Source organism: Conger conger, chromosome 17, assembly GCF_963514075.1.
Source record: "Conger conger chromosome 17, fConCon1.1, whole genome shotgun sequence".
NCBI classification, from domain to species: Eukaryota; Metazoa; Chordata; class Actinopteri; order Anguilliformes; family Congridae; genus Conger; species Conger conger.
In genome coordinates, this window is record NC_083776.1 from 3,658,815 (window position 1) to 3,682,161 (window position 23,347).

Genomic DNA, 23,347 nt, shown 5'->3' on the forward strand with positions numbered 1-23,347 from the left:
GATTGTATTTCTTTGCTGCCCATTGCTCACTTTAATAGTGCAGGGGCTAAAATGTGTGTTTCTGTCAGACTTCAGAAACATTTAGGAGTTAAACATGTAGGAGTTGTTGCCCTGGCCATGGTAAAAAAATTTCCCACAATCTTCCAAAGTTAACGTTACCTTGACGGCAAATATGCCCGAACCCTATGAAGGGAAACATGAAGTACACTGAATTTACTTGCACAATGAATGAATTAATGAAAGAGACTCACTTACTACCTCTACCTACCTGTATTTCTGTAAACTTCCATTAGAAATAATAGATGAGTATAACTGATAATACAATTACAATTATTTTCCGACATTTTACACTGAATAAATGATTTCATTTCATTTTCGCAACGAAAACTTCCTTGATCATCCATAATCATGGGCACCCCCGGGAAAAGGAAAAACTAGGCAGTACACGCATCATTATCATGTGATGTGGCCTGACTCAGTACACTGCCAGTCTTGCCGCGGAGGCGTCGGATACGATTCTCACTCCCAGGATCGGCGTAGTTCACCGGTGTATTGGCGCAGAAACGAAGAGACAAATAGTTTTCCGACACAAAAAAAGGGCGAACTGGAGTTGCCATGGCGTCCCACAGGCGATTTGAAGACGAACAGTACAAGAATTGGCTAAAAACTACAATGAGTCTCCAGCTTCTGAGGACCAGTCTCGGCGATTTCCTCGAAAACGAAACCGAAACCTTTCATAATTCTCTTAAGAATAAACTGAAGCAAGCAACCTGTAAAAATGGCTGTACCGTCAAAGCAAACTACAGAAATAAGGTACATATTTTAATTGTATGTATTGTCACATATTGGCTGGATGATTTATTGAACGATTTTCACGAAAAATAACAGTTGTCATTTCATCATTTAATATTTCAGAAATGAATGTGGGCTTATCGTTTCACCTCGTTCTCTCTTTTTTTGTGTATATTTGCACAGTGAGACATAAATCAGTGTATATGTTGTCAAAATAGCGAATGATAGGCTACTTGGCATCTGTCAATCTGGTATTGGCCGCACAAACTGTCCACGGCTCACTTTCCAAAATGGACCTGCATTGTCTTAAAGGTTACAGTAGCATCTGTTACGTTATATTATTACAGTGAAAATACAGTGCAGCATAACATTTAAATATTTCCCAATTGTCATTGGGCTTGTGTAATAAGCCCGATGTTGTATAATGTAGTATGCATTAGACTGAACTTCGTTCACTTGCACATGAGCGAAGTTGGGAATTGTGTTCAAATACTTGACTCCAGAAGTACAACTGATACCACTGTACACATGATAACGTTCAAATATTCCAAACACATAAAATGGCAATGCTTCCATGTAGGAAATGTGGCTGTTCAATCAGATCACTCTCGCCATAGGTTCCTGAAGTCTGTCCAGAGTGTAAACCTTGGGGAGAGGAAATCTTTAAAAATCACAACAATAAGAGAGGGGAAATTTATTGGAACAACAGCAAGCCTTGTCTGTGGTCATCTAGGAAATGGGAGGTTGCAAAGGTAAGACTCATGTTTTATACAGAAATAAAATACATTTTCTATTTGTATAAATTAATGTGCTTCCAAACCAAACAACATTTGGACTTGTGTTCAGGTACCATTGTGCCCTTTTTGCGAATATAATCTATTTTAACCTGAATTTTAAGAGCTCAGCCTTCAAATCTAATTCCATGCCGCCTATGGAATGAGCTAAAGCACTGGCCACTTGCCTTAATCTAACAGTTCTGTTTATGCCGTTATTTTGATAGGTCTACATGCCAAGAGGAAACAAGAACCACCATGCAGTGGATCAGTTTGACATTTCTGCCATTCTGAATCTCATGAACGTTTGCTCACATTTCAAGAACTTCGTGAAAGAACAAATTATTAAAGAGGTATTCCAATGTTTAAATGTAAATGTTCAACACAGCCCAGGTGGGGGATCGAACCGGCATCCCTCCAACTGCCAGACGACTGCTCTTACTGCCTGAGCCATGTCGCCCCCAAGAAATGTCATATTCTTATTCCTAAATGGAGCGCATAGAATACACATAGAGCAATATTTAGTGGAGACACAAAACTGGCTTATTAATCACTCCACATACATTAAGTGTACAGGATTGGGCATGAGAAAGGATAAGCTATATTGAAACTTTATCCCGTGATTATGATTTCTCGTCATTAAGGTAACCCATGTAAGGAACCAGATGATGCATTCAGCTGATATGAAAGTGGCAAAAGAGGACATGCAGAAACACCTGAGTAAAATCCTGGACTTTGTGAAACACCTGCAGGACCGAGTTCCACATCTGAACAACCTGAAGGACGAGATCAGCCAAGTAAGAAACGATCAACAACACACGATAGGGCCTCCATGTTACATGGTGTATTGAGATGGTGAAACTCGCAAAACAGGAATTGTCTGTCAGTCGGACTGGCCAGCAGCAACTGCGGGATGACACACAATTTGCTCCAGCCTCGGAGGGTTTCAGTCAGCTGGGATGACAGCGATATATAAGATATATAAGAAGTGGAGACGGCTTCCACTTGCTGGTTCCATGGATTCCTATGGGAGCTGCTCAGTGGTGCACTAAGCCAGTTCATAGGAAGGCTGCCATATTTGACTAATTGCCTTTTTTTTGGCACCATAGCATGCACACTGGGTACCTAAATGTGATGGGAGGAATAAGAATGAAAAGGAAATTGGTCACTGGAGAGAAAATTGTTCAGCGTATATATTTTACTTTTATAATTTAAAGGTACTGCCAAAAACAGTATTATTTCACTAGGATAAATTCAGTTTTGAATGGACTTAATGGGGAAATTTTATTTTGGCAACAGAGGCGAAATGAACTGCAATATCTCCGGTAACCACTGGATATTGTAAACTTCTCAGGGAATGTAAATACCTGGTCCCCTGGAGTGATTACACGCCAGTGGGCTCTGCTGGTCACTCGAGTGTCTGCAAGTCTGCCTGCTGAGCTGTGTGATGTGTCTTCCTCCAACTCATCTCTGTGCAAGCCCTACCGGGGAACTGCGGCGTGATAAGAAATGGCAGCTGACATCATGCTCCAGAGTAGAGTACATGCTAGTCTGCGCTCTTCCGAATCAACTGTGGAGGCTGTGCCTACGAGTGCGGATTGGGAATTTGGTAAAACAGGACTGGGAATTTCAAAACCGCAGAGATAAAAGGAAAAACTGAATTTGCTGTACACAATGTCCTTGCTGTCAAGTCTAACACTAGGTGCACAAGCTGTGCTATTTCGCAGATGTCTGTTTCATGCGACTGTGCTTGTGTATTTACACTACTGGTCCTTCCTTGTCTAGCTGGAGGAAGCAGAGCTCAACATAATGGTAGAGGGGCAGGACACCAGCCAAAAAGATGCTGCTATGAACTTAATGAACAAGCAGCAGATGCTTGACCTGGAACAGCAGGTCTTGAAGGAGAAGATTGAAGCCCTGGCTTCACGTCTTGAGGAAGACAAGGACCTGAATGTAAGGATTTCAAATTTCATTTTTTTATGACAACAAAGCTTTCTTACGGTCTTTGCTACATGCAGGCTTTAACCCACAGATTGGTGAATCCAAGAATGGTTTCTTTAAATTTGACGGTTAAACTTGAGTTAACACCCACTGTTGTGTTGACACCTCTGGCCCCATACTTGAATGGGCCCGTCAATAGAATGAGGAGCTGCAGAGGATGAAGGAGTTCCTGGATCAGAACAAGGACCTTCTGGAGCAGCTGGGTCCACACATGGAGAAGTTCAATGCAATTCAGGTGAAAGTTGAGCAACACGACCAACAGCTGACTGACCTGACAGAGACGGTGGACCAGCTCGTGAAGAAAACTGAAGGTGGGTATGTTGAGAAGGCTCAGGTGCTCAGCTTACACTGTTCATTGACATTTAAATTAATAAGCCTGAAAAGTGTGCAACAGATTTGCAAACACAAAGTTGTGTTATTTTCTACTTCCTAATCATGTTTTTAGTAAGTACTTTTAATATCTGCTGAGATTAATTATTTAGTTTAATCATGGATCAGGTCTGAATGATCGTCTGAATATGATCAATTGTCAACAGAACCAGCTTTCAGTGCTGATACAGTCAAATACAAGAATCATCTGTTCGAAGAAGCTAAGGAGAACAAATGGCCTGATCCCATGTTCAACGTACAGCGCAAATCTCAAGGTATGAACTGCTTGTCATATTTAATCCTCATCAAAATCCAGATAGTTGTGAAAGTGAATTTCAGGGATTTTATTACAATACATTAATTACATTAATGCAGACACTCTTATCCAGAGTGATGTACAGTTGATTAGACAATCATCCCCTGGAGCAATGCAGGGTTAAGGGCCTTGCTCAAGGGCCCAACGGCTGTGCAGATCTTACTGTGGCTAGACCGGAGATCGAACCACTGACCTTGCGGGTCCCAGTCATGTACCTTAACCACTACGCTACAGGCCGCTTTATATATCACCTACCATGGAAGTATTGCATCCATAAAGATACAAGTCATCATGTTGGCTGTGTTTTTCAGGTTATATCGGACAGGTGGTGGTCAATGGGCAAACTTTCACAGGTTGCCTTGTCCACCCAAACAAGACGGCTGCTCATCAGGAGGTATCAAAGATTGCACTCGAGCAGCTGCATTTGCAGTCAAAGGAAGAGGGCAGCCTCAGTCTTCATGAAGATGACCAATCAGCAGGTACAGCTCATTGGATTATTTTTTAAAGGAGCAGGGTTGAGTAAACTAAATGGTTTCACGGTATGATATTCGTCTGGTGAATAATGAATGGTAAATGGTTGGCATTTATGTAGCGCCTTCATCCAAAGCACTGTACAACTGATGCTTCTCATTCACCCATTCATACACTCACTTACACACCAACCGTGATTGGCTGCCGTGCAAGGCACTGACCGGCTCATCAGGAGCCATTGGGGGTTAGGTGTCTTGCTCAGGGACACTTTGACACACACAGGGAGAGATCGAACCGGCAACCTCCTGACTGCCAGACAACTGCTCTTACCTCCTCTGAGCTAATGTCGCCCCTGAGCTAATGAACCACCTCCCACAAGGACAACCATACAACGACTTTGGTAACGATAGTGTAAAATGTCAGTTTTAAGCTTGTATTCCAGCCTTCCATTCAATGCCTGGAGGCAAACAGTCTGGAACGTTGCTTATACAGCATTATACCCAAGGAGTCTGGGGTGAAAGAGAGCACTCTGTAATACACTGTACTGCACTGAAGTCTTGCTTCACCCAACTTGTGGTGTGTTTCCCGAATCAATTCCTATGATACCCACTGTCCAACTTTTCAAGACTAATTTAACAGGTTAGACACTGATGTTCCAGTGGTGCCATTATCTCTGCCATGACCATCCACACCTGTGACTGCTTTGTGTCTTCAGGTGTATAGACCAGCCACTGGTCCTTCTCTTGAAATGTAAAATGTAAATACCTTACCTGTGCCACACAATGTCAAAATGTTTCCTTTCTGAAGCAGCAAACTCTCTGTTCTTCGCGGAAGTGAAAGTGCCGGTGAAGACTGAGTTTAAGGGACCGGAAGCTGGCAGCTCAGAGGCCGCAGTTCTGGAAGCCTACAAGAGTCTGGCGCAGGCTCTCAACCTGGGAGATGCAGGAGCAGGTACCAGCAGACTCCCCCCCCATTACATTACATTACATTACATTACATTACATTAATGGCATTTGCCAGACGCTCTTATCCAGAGCGACGTACAGTTGATTAGACTAAGCAGGAGACAATCCCCCCTGGAGCAATGCAGGGTTAAGGGCCTCAAGGGCCCAACGGCTGTGCAGATCTTATTGTGGCTACACCAGGGATCTACCACCGACCTTGTGGGTCCCAGTCATGTACCTTAACCACTACGCTACAGGCCACCCCCCAGTGTCTGCGGTGTGTGCTGTCCCTCAAACACAGAGATGTAAGAGAGCGCTCTCCATTCTTCCTCAGGATGCCCTTCTGACGATGCCAGGGAGAGGGTTTGTGACTTCTTCAGACGGGCTCGTTGTGACCCCCCCAAAGAGTGTGTGAGCACCACGGATGGAAAGTTCATGTGCACATTGTGCATCGATGGGAATTTGACCTTTCAAAACCCAGGTGAGAAGTTTGGATTTGTTTCTGAATTGACCACCGTGACTTGAAGTAAGAGAAAGCAGTCTTTGTGCAATCTTGTGGAGACATGTGGCACTGAAATGAGGCACCGAAATCTGCATGGGAACCCCTGCCATAGTGGTCCTGGGTTTTGGGAGCCAACCCTACTTGATTACCACCGATATACTATTATCCACAAAGACCTGAAATGTCATTATTTTTGTTTAGGCCAATTACAAATACAGAGACTAGCTGTTTTTATCCTGCCTTTCTGTGTTTTATTTGGTTTAGAGGGAATGTCCAAAAAAAGGCAGGCAGAGATTGCAGCAGCTAAGGAAGCTCTTCTCCGGCTAGCACGGGTCCTGGACTGGGACCTGGCAGGAGTAAACGAGAACTACAAGGGGAGGCTGCAGGAGATGCTGGTCAAACAGGGGCAGGAGCTTCCTTCTTATCAGCCTGTGTTTGAACCTGTTCACACTGAGCCAAGCCACAGAGGAGCAGGTCCGTGGAACTGGCTTTCTGGGGACCATGTGGGCTCAAGTTTTAGTAACATACTGTACTCATGGAAACAAATGTCATGGATTAAAAGTATTTTTTCTTTCCAGAATCTGAGAAGAGTCTTGCTAGTGTCCCTATACCTCAGGCTGCAGTATCAGTTAGCAACATGGAAAGTCAGGCAAGAGCATCTGTTGATTCCAGCCAGTTTCCTCTTCAGGTACAAATGCCCAAGACTGAAGATCCAGGTACTTCTCTCACTGATTTTCACAGGCACAGTATCTTAAGGCCCGGACACACCAAACCGACAGTCGGCCGCGGAGCGCCGACAAAGATCGCCTCGCGTCGATACGCGTCGTTAATGTTGGCTGTGCCGAACACACCGCAACGACGGTCCGCCGACGGCCGAGTTGCACGTACGTTCTGCGCCTGCGTGAGAGGTAATAACTCTCCACACCAGCAGGTGGCGGTAGTCTGTATTTGTCTTTCAAAAAATGGAAACCGGAAGACCGGGGAATGCGTTTGCATTGCGTTGGACCTAGAAGCAGCCATTGTCTCGCTCACAACAAACAGTTTGCAGCAATTTCCTTGTTCTCTCGCTATTTAGTAATACTAATCGAAAATTATGTCTGGTAGTGATAGTAACTTTGGAATGGCTTGCTTTCGTCACTTCCGTTTCTCTTCTCGTGCACTGATTCGCTAGCTGGACAGCCAATCAGAGAGCTCTCTCTCATCGACGGCTCCGGGGGCTCCGACGCCGATTCAACATGTTGAATCGGCGTCGGAGCCCTCCAAAACACGCCGACGGAGTGTCGGCGTGCGGGACACACCGGAAAGACTCGGCCGACAGGGCGCCACCAACGTCCGACGGCCGACCGTCGGTTTGGTGTGTCCGGGCCTTTACGTGTGGTCCTCAACAACCTTTTGAGATCTTCAGCAAATAACAGTCTTCATCAAGATAATGGTATTCGTTCCCTGTTCAGCACCTGTGGTGGCCACTGTCCAACCCTCCGAGAGTAATTTAACTCAGAGATCAGACACCGATGTTCCAGTGGTGCATCATAACACAGCTGTTGGCCAGGCCATCATTCCTGCCATGCCTATCCACACCAGTGAGACCTCGGTGCCCTCAGGTTTGTAGACCAAGTGCTGGTGCTTCTTGTGAGACGTAACACGTGAATACCTTACCTGTGCCACACAAAGCCAATGTTTCCTTTCTCAAGCAGCAAACTCTCTGGTCTTCGTGGGTGTGACAGTGCCGGTGAAGACTGAGTTTAAGGGACCGGAAGCCGGCAGCTCAGAGGCCGCATTTCTGGAAGCCTACAAGAGTCTGGCGCAGGCTCTCAACCTGGGAGATGCAGGAGCAGGTACCAGCAGACTCCCCCCCCCATTACATTACATTACATTACATTACATTAATGGCATTTGGCAGACGCTCTTATCCAGAGCGACGTACAGTTGATTAGACTAAGCCGGAGACAATCCTCCCCTGGAGCAATGCAGGGTTAAGGGCCTCAAGGGCCCAACGGCTGTGCAGATCTTGTTGTCGCTACACCAGGGACCGACCACCGACCTTGTGGGTCCCAGTCATGTACCTTAACCACTACGCTACAGGCCGCCCCCCAGTGTCTGTGGTGTGTGCTGTCCCTCAAACACAGAGATGTAAGAGAGCGCTCTCCTTTCTTCCTCAGGATGCCCTTCTGACGATTCCAGGGAGAGGGTTTGTGACTTCTTCAGCCGGGCTTGTTGTGATCCCCCCAAAGAGTGTGTCAGCACCACGGATGGAAAGTTCATGTGCACATTGTGCATTGATGGGAATTTGACCTTTCAAAACCCAGGTGAGAAGTTTGGATTTGTTTCTGAATTGACCACCGTGATTTGAGGTAAGAGAAAGCAGTCTTTGTGCAATCTTGTGGAGACATGTGGCACTGAAATGAGGCACCAAAATGTGCATGGGAACCCCTGCCATAGTGGTCCTGGGTTTTGGGAGCCAACCCTACTTAGGACCTGTCTTGATTATCTCCAACATACTATTATCAACAAAGACCAGAAATGTCATTATTTTTGTTTAGGCAAATTACAAATACAGAGACTAGCTGTTTTTATCCTGCCTCTCTGTGTTTTATTTGGTTTAGAGGGAATGTCCAAAAAAAGGCAGGCAGAGAATGCAGCAGCTAAGGAAGCTCTTCACCGGCTGGCACGGGTCCTGGACTGGGACCTGGCAGGAGTAAACGAGAACTACAAGGGGAGGCTGCAGGAGATACTGGTCAAACAGGGGCAGGAGCTTCCTTCTTATCAGCCTGTGTTTGAACCTGTTCACACTGAGCCAAGCCACAGAGGAGCAGGTCCGTGGAACTGGCTTTCTGGGGACCATGTGGGCTCAAGTTTTAGTAACATACTGTACTCATGGAAACAAATGTCATGGATTAAAAGTATTTTTTCTTTCCAGAATCTGAGAAGAGTCTTGCTAGTGTCCCTATACCTCAGGCTGCAGTATCAGTTAGCAACATGGAAAGCCAGGCAACAGCATCTGTTGATTCCAGCCTGTTTCCTCTTCCGGTACAAATGCCCAAGACTGAAACTCCAGGTAATTCCCTCACTGACTTTCACAGGCATATTCTGATGTATGGTCCTGTACAATCTTCTTTAATTTTCCACAAATAGTCTTCATCAAGACAATGGTATTCTTTCCCTGTTCAGCACCTGTGGTGGCCACTGTCCAACCCACCGAGAGTAATTTCACTCAGAGATCAGACTCCGATGTTCCAGTGGTGCATCATAACACAGCTGCTGGCCAAGCCATCATTCCTGCCATGCCCATCCACACCAGTGAGAGCTCGGTGCCCTCAGGTTTGTAGACCAAGTGCTGGTGCTTCTTGTGAGACGTAACACGTGAATACCTTACCTGTGCCACACACAGCCAATGTTTCCTTTCTCAAGCAGCAAGCTCTCTGGTCTTCGTGGGTGTGACAGTGCCGGTGAAGACTGAGTTTAAGGGGCCGGAAGCCGGCAGCTCAGAGGCCGCAGTTCTGGAAGCCTACAAGAGTCTGGCGCTGGCTCTCAACCTGGGAGACGCAGGAGCAGGTACCAGCAGACTCCCCCCCATTACATTACATTACATTTCATTGCATTAATGGCATTTGGCAGACGCTCTTATCCAGAGCGACGTACAGTTGATTACACTAAGCCGGAGACAATCCTCCCCTGGAGCAATGCAGGGTTAAGGGCCTCAAGGGCCCAACGGCTGTGCAGATCTTATTGTCGCTACACCAGGGACCGACCACCGACCTTGTGGGTCCCAGTCATGTACCTTAACCACTACACTACAGGCTGCCCCACAGTGTCTGTAGTGTGTGCTGTCCCTCAAACACAGAGATGTAAGAGAGCGCTCTCCTTTCTTCCTCAGGATGCCCTTCTGACGATGCCAGGGAGAGGGTTTGTGACTTCTTCAGCCGGGCTCGTTGTGACCCCCCCAAAGAGTGTGTCAGCATCACGGATGGAAAGTTCATGTGCACATTGTGCATTGATGGGAATTTGACCTTTCAAAACCCAGGTGAGAAGTTTGGATTTGTTTCTGAATTGACCACCGTGATTTGAGGTAAGAGAAAGCAGTCTTTACGCAATCTTGTGGAGACATGTGGCACTGAAATGAGGCACCGAAATCTGCATGGGAACCCCTGCCATAATGGTCCTGGGTTTTGGGAGCCAACCCTACTCAGGACCCGTCTTGATTACCTCCGATATACTATTATCGACAAAGACCTGAAATGTCATTATTCTTGTCATTTTTGTTTAGGCCAATTACAAATACAGAGACTAGCTGTTTGTATCCTGTCTCTCTGTGTTTTATTTGGTTTAGAGGGAATGTCCAAAAAAAAGCAGGCAGAGAATGCAGCAGCTAAAGAAGCTCTTCACCGGCTGGCACGGGTCCTGGACTGGGACCTGGAGGGAGTAACGGAGAACCACAAGGGGAGGCTGCAAGAGATACTGGTCAAACAGGGGCAAGAACCTCCTTCTTATCAGCCTGTGATTGAACCTGTTCACACTGAGCCAAGCCACAGAGGAGCAGGTCCGTGGAACTGGCTTTCTGGGGACCATGTGGGCTCAAGTTTTGGTAACATACTGTACTCATGGAAACAAATGTCAGGAATGAAAAGTATTTTTTCTTTCCAGAATCTGAGAAGAGAAAATCACCTGATGATCATACACAGCATCTTCCAGATGTAAAAAAGCCAAAGAGAGAGTCTCCAGGTACAAGTTCCACTCACTTCAAATGCACGTAGTGAAAAATTTGTGACTCAAAAAATCATTGAACAACCGGATTTAATTTAATGTAAAACTGTAAAGTCAAGTACATTTCTTTGTGCAGTTGGGTATTTTGTGGAACTGCAATGCAAAAAAATCTATCTGTTTGTTTGAGACAGATTTTGGGAGAGTGCTGAGAATGTTCGGTCTGCAGCCTACATCAGTCAGCTGTGAAAACTTCAATGTGAAAGAGTGGTATATACTGACTGTGGAAATCAACCTGGTTAACTTCACCTACACGAACCAGCAGGGCTGCAATAACAAGAAGGAAGCCATTCGCAAGGCATACCTGATATTCGGCCAAGCCACTGGCATCTGTCAACCATGTACAGGTATTTCCTTTCTTTATTACCTATTATTATTTGTTATTATTTTAAGCACATGATTAATTTAACATTTTGTAATGGCCCAGTAATATATATGATGTCTTTTTTTCACAGAAGAGATCCAGGCTTCAATGGCTGTCAAACAGCACTTCAGTCAAAATTCATTTAGTCTTCCCACTGAAGAGGTTGTGGAAAAGGAGCAAAAGAAGTTCTACTGCTCATTGAAAGTGGAATCATGCAGGCTTTCCTTCGAAGGACAAGGTATGGCAGGCATTTATATAGCGCCTTTATCCAAAGCGCTGTACAATTGATGCTTCTCCATTCACCCATTCATACACACACTCACACACCGACGGCGATTGGCTGCCATGCAAGGCCCCGACCAGCTCGTCAGGAGCATTTGGGGGTTAGGGACACCTCCACACAGCCTGGGCGGGGGATCGAACCGGCAACCCTCCGACTGCCAGATGACTGCTCTTACTGCCTGAGGACATGCTTGGAACCAGCTGTACGATTCATGGGCCATAACACGACAACATTCCCAACTGTGCCCCTGGACTGCTGGCGATGGCCAAAGCTTCAAGTAACGTTGCATAAATTCAGTGTGCACATCAGCACTGGTTCACTCATACACTCAGTGAGCAAATTATTAGGTATTTATTAGACTTATTTCTACTGCCGTAGCCTATCCACTTAGAGTTATGATGCGTTGTGTGTTCAGAGATGCTCTTCTGCATACCACTGTTGTAATGTGTGGTTATTTGCGTTACTGTCACCTTCCTGTCAGCTTTGACCAGTCTGGCCATTCTACTCTGACGTCTCATTCACAAGACGTTTCTGTCTGCAGAACTGCAGCTCACTGGATTTCTTTTTGTTTTTTGCACCATTCTTTGCAAACTCAAGAGACTAGTGTGCGTGAATATCCCAGGAGATCAGCAGTTTCTGAGATACTCGAATCACCCTATCTGGCACCAACAATCATTCCGCAGTCACTAAGATCACATTTTTTCGCCATTCTGATGGTTTATGTGAACATTAACTGAAGCTGTCCATATCTACATTATTGTATGCATTGCATTGCTGCCACACATTTAGCTGATTAGATAATCGCATGAATAAGAAATAAAGTAAAAATGTTCCTAATTAAGTGCTTCGTTGAGTGTATATTGGATGAAAGTGGAGTGGGATAAAAGAAAATCTGCGAGGACACAAGAACCATTAGCATTACATTCGCCAATCATTGCCAATTCATCGTTTTATTTCGTGCAGGGGTAGAGCCAAAACGACAAAATACCGTATCGTCACTGTCCCAGCACCCTTTGCCTTTAACAGTACTGACAGATCAAGTAAATATTTCGAGTTTATTTAAACGAACGCCTTCTTCCCCAACAGGGGAAAGTGAGGAAGCAGCCCGGCTGGAGGCCTGCAAGCAGGCTCTCTCCCAGCTCGGCCAACTGTTTGACTACAAGTCACCCAGCAGCAGTGACACGGCGAGCGAGGAGAGACTGACCTTCCTGCTTGAAGACGCCGGTCAGGGGCCGCCAGCCTTCCGCAAAGCAGACGTACTGTATACAGCCGACGCCCAGCTTAATCTCAATGACTTCGCATTGGCGTGTAAAGGGCAAAGCAGCAAGAAGCTAGCCCAGAGGCAACTGTGTGCCCAAATCCTCGTACTTCTTGGACAGAAAGAGACAGGTAGGTAACGAGAACGCCCTGCTTTTTCACCCTCCCTTTACCTGGGACTCAGGTGTAAAGCCAGACTGGCCAATCAGGAGCACTAATTATAAAGGTAGGAGGAGGGCGGAGGAGGGAGGTTTTTTCAGAAGTCTATGAGCACTGCCATCATGTTTTTGACTCTCTTCTACCCTCAAGACTTTAACCTCTCTGCTAGAGAACATTTCTTTGGTCTTTGCTTCTTTTGCTTTCGAATGGCTTTACTCACGTCCAGTTTGGGCCTTTCCGTTGCTCAGTCGTGGTTCTGCACACTGCTCTGCGATGCCCTGGATTACAATGGTCACCGTAAAAATCCATTCCTTGCAGAGACATGCAGTGAGAGGAACCAGGTTGACGACTGGTTCAAGCAGAAGCAACTCCCACAGCCAGTGTTTGCGGACACAAAGGGATCTGGACCTGGCAAAAAGGCAGTATTTGGGATGAAGGCTACATTCTCGGCCCTTATTACCTTCACTCATCCAGGTAAATAATATTTAACCTCCCCTACACACACACACACACACACACACACACACACACACCCGTAAAACACGTAATCAGATCAAATGAGCAACTCAATAAGTGACAAGGGGGGCAGTTATGACATTAACAGGTAAACAACATTCTAAACATTCCTAATTCCAAAGTGAACATTCTAAATGCTGATGTAAACATCACTAGGGCTAATAATAGCAAACAATGGAGTTCAAGAACACCGACTGAGAATTTCTAAGAAACATTCCAAAAAAACAAACAAACAAACAAAGGGGAGAATGATGTGTTGTTTATTCCCTGGACAGACAGGAAAGCCAGTGAGGAGGAGGCAGTGACAGCGCTCCTGGGGGAACTGAAGAGGAGACTCAAAGCTTGTTGATTCCAGTCCAAAGACCAGCAGAATAGGGGCTGTCAGTAAGCAGCCATTTAACAAGGAAGACCCAAGAGTTCACTATCAGCACTGACTGGAAAGGCGTGGAGTTCTCAGTGCATTTTAATAAAAAAATGAAATCGACTCGTACGATATTGAAAATCTAATCTAAGACTTTGTTTACTACAAATTTTATGTCCGACTTGAACTTTGTGTGATATTTACATTACTTGATATTAGATATTTGGTGGACGTGTAATGCACTTTTTTAATTAGATTTTTTATGTCCAGCCCATTTACAGTCAATGTAACATTAATAAATATGAAATTAAATGTACGCATTCTTAAATTACGGTTTTAATCATGGCATCAATAAAGATATTAATTACGGTGTATACCAATTTGTGTTTCTTGCCTTTTTAGCATTGGGCGTTAGGCTACCGGTAGTATTTTTAAAAAAATCTATGAAAACATGACAGTAGGGTTGCCCATTCAGTTGGTAGACAATACAATTACAATTTTGAACGAATGATAATTCGTTTTTCAGTAATTATAACGGTAGGAGTAGTAGGCGTTAGAATAATTTAACATGACAATTACTAAGCTGAAAGATTTCATAGCTACCATGCAGCAGGTACATGCGTTCCAGACTGGTGCAACACCAAAACAATTCCGATAAGGTTGTGAGGCAAATTAAATCTTCTCTCGCCTTTCTTCTCGATGCGGGAAATTAATCGTAAACTCATGCAGTGTACCTGTATACGTGCCTATGAACAACCAGTACAGAATTGCATCACGTAATTTGACCCATTACAACAAGATTCGAATAATTTTAATTTGAGGACAATCTGGCAGAGGTTTCTCGGGACGAAACGTTATCAATTACGGAATGGCAGCAGTAAGCGTAACGGAACCGCTTTGTCAACCTTGTACATATGTTGCAAAATTCAAAGGTAAGACATAGCTTTCTTCTGAATACAAAGCACATAATTTGTGGAATAGCCTCGTTGAATGTAAATGCACAGTTGTACTGGTAGAAAGAATGTCAACTATAGATTTACATTCTAAACCGTACTCCTGAATATTAACCTCAGAATGTGCAACACCACAGGTGAAAATGCCTTGCTTTACCAGTAACAATAGATGTTAAATGGTACAACGTTTACTTTGCTTCTCCTGTATGGAATCTTGACATGTATCACGTCATCGCCCGTATCAAGTGGTGACGTAATGCCATCTTCGCGAAATGGCGCTGCTCGCCTTTGTTCAATTATGGAATCGCTCGCGTTGGTTGAAAAACAACTTTGCGCATGAATTCTCTTGTTTCTGCCATTGTCAGTGGAGGTTTACGTGAAGAAACCTCTAATGCCTGTTCACCTGAGCAGCAAACAGGTCGGGATGGAGATGCTATGCCTCTGTAGCCAGCTTGACCTCCTCATCAGGGCGCAGGTGCATCAGGTGAGGCGGCCAGATCGGTCCCTCTTGGGCAAAGAGCATTCAACCCACTGAACTGTAATGTTCGGTTTTGATCGTGAACTCCTCCCCTGCTCTCGTTGCCCCACAGTTCCAAGAACAGCTCAAACAGGACACCAGTCCAGAGGAGTCAGATTCTTTCCAAAGGCTAGGTGAGCCTCGATTCTCAGTCCCACGGCATCGTCCGTGTCTGTACCATACCGTAAACGCGAAGCAACATTATTGCCTTATTTGCAAGCATTTTCATGCTGGAACTATTCATTGAATTCACACAGGCGCCGAGATTATAGACCGGATGTACCTTTGCTTGGACCACCTGCCTAAACCATTGCCACAGCTGGAAGTAAAATGCTTCTATTAACTTACTTGATTCATCATGTGCTATACTGTAATGCCAATAATGGTAATAACAACAACATGAATGTCCAATTTTAATCTTACTCTGTTCTTGTATGTTCCTGAATATGAGGCATTTTCTTCAGGGAAATATGTCGGGTGTGGCGTTTTCTGCCCAGGACTATTTAGATGCTGTGGGATTGTCTGCCATGTTCCCACGTGTGGAAGTATTCCTGATACAAGGCAGCCCAGTGGATATGCTGGAAACCCCAGCCATGGATGGTGAGGGCCAGGGCAATTCATCTGGTGTAGTTCACCATCAGCTCCACCATCAGAGCAGTGCTTACACAAAACAATAATAATTATTATTATAAATTTTTTTGGAATACGTACCCAGCGCTTTTTATATTTTCCTTTCGGATAAATCAGTAATAAAGGTCAGAATGGTTCAATTTCTCACTTTAGGATGCAATGAGCTTGACTTGACAGTTTGCAAATATATTCAAAGCAAAATTGATGCAACTTTTCAATATATACACACAGGTACAAGACTGTCATTAGACGTCGGCAAATTGCAGTGTGGTTTAGGCAATTTATATACTTCCTCATAAACAGGGATATACTTAGTTTTAGCGCATTTCTTTATGGTACAATAGCTGTACACCACACTGATTTAGAACCCATTGATTTAAATAAATGAAGTCAAGTCTTGTATATATAAATATATAAAAGAAGTCAATATTTAAAGCTGGAATTATTTTTTGCAGACTACTTTCCTCACATTGGTAAGCTGAACCAGCTGCTGGTTCTCAGCCAGCAGCTCGAGGACGACGTGAGACATCTGGGCAGCCACAAGTACATCGCCTATCAGCTGGCCGTCATATACGTGAGTGGCACTTTGCATTAACCTTTGACCTCTTTGCATCAGTGCTATGAGAACTGACATGAACGGCAGTCTTATATGAATCTTCACAGGTTTTTTTTTTTTATCCAATACTTATCGTTTAGGCACTAGTTTGTTGCCGACACGTTGCTTTTAGGCACTAGTTTATTGACGATACGTTGCTTTTATGCATTAGTTTGTTGCCGACACCTTGCTTTAAGCCACTAGTTTGTTGCCGACATGTTGCTTTAAGCCGCTAGTTTGTTGCTGACACGTTGCTTTAAGCCGCTAGTTTGTTGCCGACACGTTGCTTTAAGCCACTAGTTTGTTGCTGACACTTATTGCGGGCTTGTTTTGTGTGTCGCAGCAAGTCCTCAGCTCTCTCAAAGGCATCCTGTCCCTGTCCGTCCTGAAAAGGGACATTGAAGCCAACTTCAAACAGCTGAAAATGTCCCTGGCGACAGAGGAAGGGTCTAAGACGGAGCCCCAGTTACCTGCACACTACGTCAGCTGGTAAGGGCCAGGCTAAGGACAGAGAACTCGGTCACAGTTTCGCAGATACAGATCAAGACACAGAGTCCTATACAAAACTCAGTTATGGATATTTTTTATGGCTATCTCCATAAAAAACTGCATTTAGTCCAGGACTAAGCTTAATCTGTGTCTGTGAAACTGGCCTTATGGGTGCTAGTGGGCTACTTAATTGAGCAGACTGGCTTGACAATCATCAATAAAGTTATAGGTCAAGCCTGAGTCTGGTTTTAACCATCATTAAAAGGGTGAATTTGGTTTCACTTGTGCTTACCTAAAGCAATCGTCCTTGGTACATTCGATTGATGTGCATGGTAAACTGGCCTCAGTGGTGGTGGGGGGGGAAGGGGAGGGGTGTTTAGTTGGCAGGGCAACCTCTTCCTGAGTATGGTGCCTGCAAAAACCTCACATCTTAGATGGTACGTCGCTCTGGATAAGGGCGTCTGCTAAATGTCTGTAATGTAATGTAATGTAATGTAATATAATGGGTGGATTGCAGAATCAAAGGAGCCAGCAACTGGCGGCACAGGTTTTAAAGTTCAGAGACAACTCAGAGACTGGCCCTCAGTTGTTATTGGGCATTCCACACGGCAAGAAAAATAGTTTTAAAACATTTACCGCATTCACGATTAGCCGGTCGACACGTGTGTTGTGTGTGACGATTTGCAGGATACTGGATATGACCCGCAGCGTCACATCCTCAGTTTCGTCACTGCCGGAGGAGCTGACCGAAGACCTCGGCCCTGCCATGGCCTTCGTCTCCAGCCTCACATGACGCCTGCACCGTCTCTCCTGCAGGCTCCCTGAGGGCTGGGCGCGGCCGGCTATCCGGACCACATTCTGCCACCGGGACACACGGAAATGTGGTCCTCCGGACAGGTCGTTCTGCTGCTTCTCATTCCTCCCCCTCTAATCAGGACCGACTCGATCCCGGGACACCATGGGCCTGTTCCACAGAGCAGGGTTACAGGAGTTAGCTGGATAACTGCACTGAGTCAAACCCACAAAGAAGGATTACTGGAGTTAGCTGGATAACTGCACTGAGTAAAACCCACAGAGCAAGATTACTGGAGTTAGCTGGATAACTGCACTGAGTAAAACCCACAGAGCAGGATTACTGGAGTTAGCTGGATAACTGCACTGAGTAAAACCCACAAAGCAGGATTACTGGAGTTAGCTGGATAACTGCACTGAGTAAAACCCACAGAGCAAGATTACTGGAGTTAGCTGGATAACTGCACTGAGTAAAACCCACAGAGCAGGATTACGGAGTTAGCTGGATAACTGCACTGAGTAAAACCCACAAAGCAGGATTACAGGAGTTAGCTGGATAACTGCACCGAGTAAAACCCACAAAGCAGGATTTCTGAGTTAGCTGGATAACTGCACTGAGTAAAACCCACAGAGCAGGATTACTGGAGTTAGCTGGATAACTGCACTGAGTAACACCCACAGAGCAAGATTACTGGAGTTAGCTGGATAACTGCACTGCGTAAAACCCACAAAGCAGGATTACTGGAGTTAGCTGGATAACTCCACTGAGTAAAACCCACAAAGCAGGATGACTGGAGTTAGCTGGATAATTGCACTGAGTAACACCCACAAAGCAGGATGACTGGAGTTAGCTGGATAACTGCACTGAGTAACACCCACAGAGCAGGATTACTGGGTTAGCTGGATAACTGCACTGAGTCAAACCCACAAAGCAGGATTACAGGAGTTAGCTGGATAACTGCACCGAGTAAAACCCACAAAGCAGTATTTCTGAGTTAGCTGGATAACTGCAGTGAGTAAAACCCACAGAGCAGGATTACTGAGTTAGCTGGATAACTGCAGTGAGTAAAACCCACAGATCAGGATTACTGGGTTAGCTGGATAACTGCACTGGGCAAATCCAGCAACAGCATTATTTACTTCAGTCCGTGTAAATGATTTGGAAGGGGTTGGGGATTTTACTCAGTGCAGTTATCCAGCCAACTCCTGAAATCCTGCTTTGTGGGTTTGACTCAGTGCAGTTATCCAGCTAACTCCTGTAATCCTGCTTTGTGGAACCGGCCCCAGGTGTTAAACCTCTGGCCAAACAGCAGTATTAATCGCTCATTTAACGTAGAGAATAAAACCCGGAGATTTCAGTATCCCTGTTCTACTAGATAGGCTACTGTTACAATTGTTGGGTCATCATTCAATTATTGTTGGGTAAAACATGTACAGACATTTATTTGTACGAGGAAAAGGACTGCCTTGTCCGCTCATTGTGCTGACATTTTTTCATTTTATGTTTAAAAATACAAAAATACAAAGTATACTCGGGCTGGACTATAAGTAGAAGCCTCTCAGTACAACCAGGCATATTAAAACAGATCAGCATTTTCTCTGTGCCAATGAGATTCTACTGTTTTTGCGGTATTCACTGTATGAATTTTGTAGCGTATTTAAGTGGACTCAAAGTGCTTTAGTATGTGACATATGCACCATGATACACACTGTGTGTTCTTTGGACACGCCACAATAGTCAAACCTTGAGATGCTCAACCCGGTCCACGGAAAGGCTAATGCTGCAAGATTCTGATTCCGATTCCGATTCCGATTTTCTGATTTTATTAAGCACAGGGAAAAGCATTCCAGCTGCATTATCAGTATACTGTCAGGGGTTAAAAACAGGCTCAGAGCCGAATGACCTTAAAGACACGTGAACATTTGTTCAGAGGTCACTGGAGCCATTTAACCTCCTGACCCAAACATTTGTGATCTACTTGTTCCCTTGTTCTTTTTTTTTCCTCCTAATGTTTTCCCTTTTTCTTCCAATTTGGTAGCCAATTGTACCCTATCTAATCAAATTAGTGTGAGCTGGGGGACACACCGCCCACACCCCGTCCCTCGGCGGCCCGGAGTGGTTTGGCGATGTGGTCTCAGAGCCCGGGGCCGTAACTCCGAGGCGCACGCGGCGGTCGTCAGCGTGCAACTGTCAAACTCATCCCCTTTAGCTGCCCCCCCCCTCTCCTTGTGCTTAATAAAACTAAAAGTTAGGTTCATCTTTGGTTCATCTGTTTTTATCTGTGTGAGTGAACGAAGGAAACAACTAATTCAACATAATGACCAACATCTGAACAACTAAAGGTGCCCCAACTAGGGTTCAAGGAATGCCAAAAGAAACGTGCACAGATGTTCCTTTCACAGTATTTCCCTCAATATTTCTTAAAATAAGTTTGTTAAAGATTGTTTCTAAATTGGATTGTAGTTTAATTGAAAGCAAAATAGCATAAATGTTTTTCCTCAAGCATTATTTCTTTGTGTAAGATTTATGATACCAATTTATTTTTTAAAATAAGGAATTGCTGTCTTCTCAAATTTCAAGCCTTACGTGATTCGAGATCTCATTTTACAGATACTTATCGCTACATTCAAAGAAAAAAAAGTTTGTTTCTAGGATTAAAATGAAATATTTAATTGTAATTTATTTTACAATCCGTTTCTCATAATACCAATTTATGTTGTGAAGCCAAGATCCCCCTTTATTTTAGAACAGGAACTCCTTAAACACAGACAGCTATGGGACAATACACAGCACTGTTCCGATTTCAGGTTTTGTAAAATGTCTCTGCAGGAATTCTGTTTAGTGGACATTTGTGAGATTCTTCCGCTCTTAACAGCTGAAACACAATCGGGTGAATGAATGGTTGGAGATTAACATTAACATTTGTCTGCAGTGCCAGCATAGTTGCAGGCTGTTGGTGTGATGACCTATGCACTCCACTTCCACCTCTGAGCAGACCATGAACATAAATCAGGGCTGTCGGTTTAACTCCAGTCCTGGAGGGCCGCAGTGTCTGCCGGTGTTTGTGGTTTTCATTCAATCAACAAGAGAACCAAGAGAACAGGGTATGTGGACTCTTTAGCCAGTCAAACACTTAAATGAATCACTGAAACACACCGAAAAGCCCTCCAGGACCGGAGGACAACACCCCTGATATAAACTATGACGTTATGTCTTCCCTCTGTCTGTACTGCACACTGTACGCAACTGAAGTACTGTAATCATTTAGTACCATTAAGACTGCAGACACCATTGCAATACATTTACATGGGAGCATGACACTATTGCACTTATCAACAAGTTAGACTGGTACGAACTGTACAGTTTTCCTGCTTTTGTTTTTCATAACAGACATAAGAACTTAAAACATCAAGCCTGTACCTTGCGAAAAATTAAGTGTCCATTTGTATTGCCGTACATGATATGCTAGTATTCTCACAATGCTTGCAGTGTAAATTGCAATTTTCCAAATAAAAGTACTACTCTGATGATTTGCCAGTTAGCAGCAGCGTATTATGCAAGTTAAATGGTCAAGTCAATAAAATTAATATTCAAATACATTTTTCGTCTTTTTCTCTCTCCCCCCCCATTTCAGTTTGCAACGTGAGGCAAACTTGGCTATAGCACTCGGCTGTGCTACCCCTTTAGCCACACAACAGATTAATAAATAAGTAATGATAATAAGTAATGATCAGTTTTTTAGCTGACACTTTTATACAAAGCGTCTTACAATTGACTAGACTTAGTAGGGGCCAAGCCCCCCTAGGGCAATGGGGTTAAGTGCCATTCTCAAGGGCCCAACAGCTGTTAGCTGTTAGCACCGGCTACGCAAGATATAACTGAGGAAGTGAATTAACTGCCAGCAGCCGGCGCACCGTTCAGCGTGAGGTTAGAGGCTCTCTCCATCACGCAGGCAAAAGGTCAACATAATTCTTTCTAGTCGGTCAAACGAATAATACTTTTTAGACTGGAATTACCAAACTGAGCTTGTCGTCAAATAGCCGCAGTGTTGTGAGAACGAACTCCAGGGAGGACCACTGTGCGTACACCACCAGTTTGTGACATTCTGTGCAAAGTTCCACTTTCTCCAGCAGAGGGCAGACTTTCTCCACATTTCGTGTCCGGCCCTGTGACCAGAGAGAAGACATGAGCTCTGTCTACACATAATGAACTTATTAATCGTAAAATATTCTGATGTTATTTGTGCAGTTACCACTCGACCATTGCGGGTAGTGCATTCATCATTGAAAACAAAAGAAAAATCGTAATATTTAATCGTGGTAAAAGCATGCTTTCAATGAACTCGGTAACATATGGGAAATCTATAGGCCATTTTGTAGATTATCTTGAGACTGCTGTTGATGAGAACAGAATTATGTCATGCATCATGGCAATTATTTGTTGACTTGCTAATATTGCATGGTGGGCTGGGATTGCACTGGACCTGTGAGGCCTTCAGGCAGTGTGACGACAGCCTTATATTAAAGCGCTGGGGGAAAAAAATAATAATATATATATTACAATAAAATTAAGTTGATGCTTCATAAACAAATAGTATTATTTACTAACTACAGAAAAATAACCGCCTTGCGGTTCTATGCGTCCGCCATCCAGTCAAGTTGCAGTTTACATCCCTGACTCATTGGTTTTACCTAGAACGTAAACAGATTGAACGTTGAATAAAATATTTTCTCATTACCACCTGCAACCTGAATATTTAAGAGTAGTGGAATGATGATGAAAAATTGTATGAGGCCCTTAACCCCACAATGCTCCAGGGGGGACAGTCTCCTCCTTGATTAGTCTAATCAACTGAAAGTCGCTTTGGATAAAAGCACCAGCTAAATAACATGTAATGTAATGGTTACTCACAAGAGTTGCAGTTTTGCCGCCAGCCTCCTCCCTTTTGCATTACATTAACGGCATTTGGCAGACGCTCTTATCCAGAGCGACATACAGTTGATTAGACTAAGCAGGAGACAATCCTCCCCTGGAGCAATGCAGGGCTAAGGGCCTTGCTCAAGGGCCCAATGGCTGTGCGGATCTTATTGTGGCTACAACGGCGATCGAACCACCGACCTTGCAGGGTCAGGAGGAGACCGCTCCCTCCTGAGTTTCGCCACCAAATATCACATGCCGTGTGACTCCGCTGGGAGGGAGATGCGGCACGGAGGGGGGGGAGAGAGAGAGAGAGAGAGAGAGAGGGGGGGAGAGAGGGGGAGAGAGAGGGGAGAGAGAGAGAGAGAGAGAGAGGGGGGGGAGAGGGGGAGAGAGAGAGGGGGAGAGAGGGGGAGAGAGAGAGGGGGAGAGAGGGGAGGGGGAGAGAGAGAGAGAGAGAGAGAGGGGAGGGGGAGAGAGAGAGAGAGAGGGGAGGGGAAGAGAGAGAGAGAGAGAGGGGGAGAGGGGGGGAGAGGGGGAGAGGGGGGGAGAGAGAGAGAGAGAGAGAGGGGAAGAGAGGGGGGGAG

General features: G+C 44.8%; 2 protein-coding genes across 5 annotated transcripts; both read left to right on the forward strand.

Annotated features, from left to right (window-relative positions):
- Positions 1 to 140: 140 nt before the first annotated feature.
- LOC133116245 (uncharacterized) lies at positions 141 to 14,242 on the forward strand. Of its 3 annotated transcripts, none has more exons than XM_061225627.1 (27): positions 141 to 813; positions 1,410 to 1,544; positions 1,793 to 1,918; positions 2,210 to 2,362; positions 3,351 to 3,518; positions 3,706 to 3,877; positions 4,103 to 4,210; positions 4,563 to 4,730; positions 5,530 to 5,673; positions 6,001 to 6,147; positions 6,433 to 6,642; positions 6,747 to 6,884; positions 7,620 to 7,769; positions 7,863 to 8,003; positions 8,328 to 8,474; positions 8,772 to 8,981; positions 9,086 to 9,223; positions 9,337 to 9,486; positions 9,580 to 9,720; positions 10,043 to 10,189; positions 10,496 to 10,705; positions 10,810 to 10,887; positions 11,061 to 11,273; positions 11,382 to 11,528; positions 12,660 to 12,962; positions 13,308 to 13,463; positions 13,781 to 14,242. In XM_061225627.1, exons 1-27 carry the CDS (start codon positions 616 to 618, stop codon positions 13,852 to 13,854), a joined length of 4,272 nt encoding a protein of 1,423 aa, XP_061081611.1. In that variant the 5' UTR covers positions 141 to 615; the 3' UTR covers positions 13,855 to 14,242. The 3 variants fall into 3 exon arrangements, with proteins under 3 accessions (XP_061081611.1, XP_061081612.1, XP_061081613.1); XM_061225628.1 differs by having other exon boundaries at positions 5,533 to 5,673; XM_061225629.1 differs by lacking the exons at positions 7,863 to 8,003; positions 8,328 to 8,474; positions 8,772 to 8,981; positions 9,086 to 9,223; positions 9,337 to 9,486.
- A 334-nt stretch (positions 14,243 to 14,576) lies between these two features.
- On the forward strand, positions 14,577 to 19,036 carry si:ch211-218d20.15 (uncharacterized). 2 transcript variants are annotated; one of them, XM_061225633.1, is made up of 8 exons: positions 14,577 to 14,798; positions 15,185 to 15,303; positions 15,410 to 15,470; positions 15,594 to 15,661; positions 15,801 to 15,936; positions 16,422 to 16,540; positions 16,905 to 17,050; positions 17,738 to 19,036. In XM_061225633.1, the coding sequence occupies exons 1-8, from the start codon at positions 14,735 to 14,737 to the stop codon at positions 17,841 to 17,843; spliced, it is 819 nt and encodes a 272-aa protein (XP_061081617.1). In that variant the 5' UTR covers positions 14,577 to 14,734; the 3' UTR covers positions 17,844 to 19,036. The 2 variants fall into 2 exon arrangements, with proteins under 2 accessions (XP_061081617.1, XP_061081618.1); XM_061225634.1 differs by having other exon boundaries at positions 15,834 to 15,936.
- Positions 19,037 to 23,347: the final 4,311 nt, after the last annotated feature.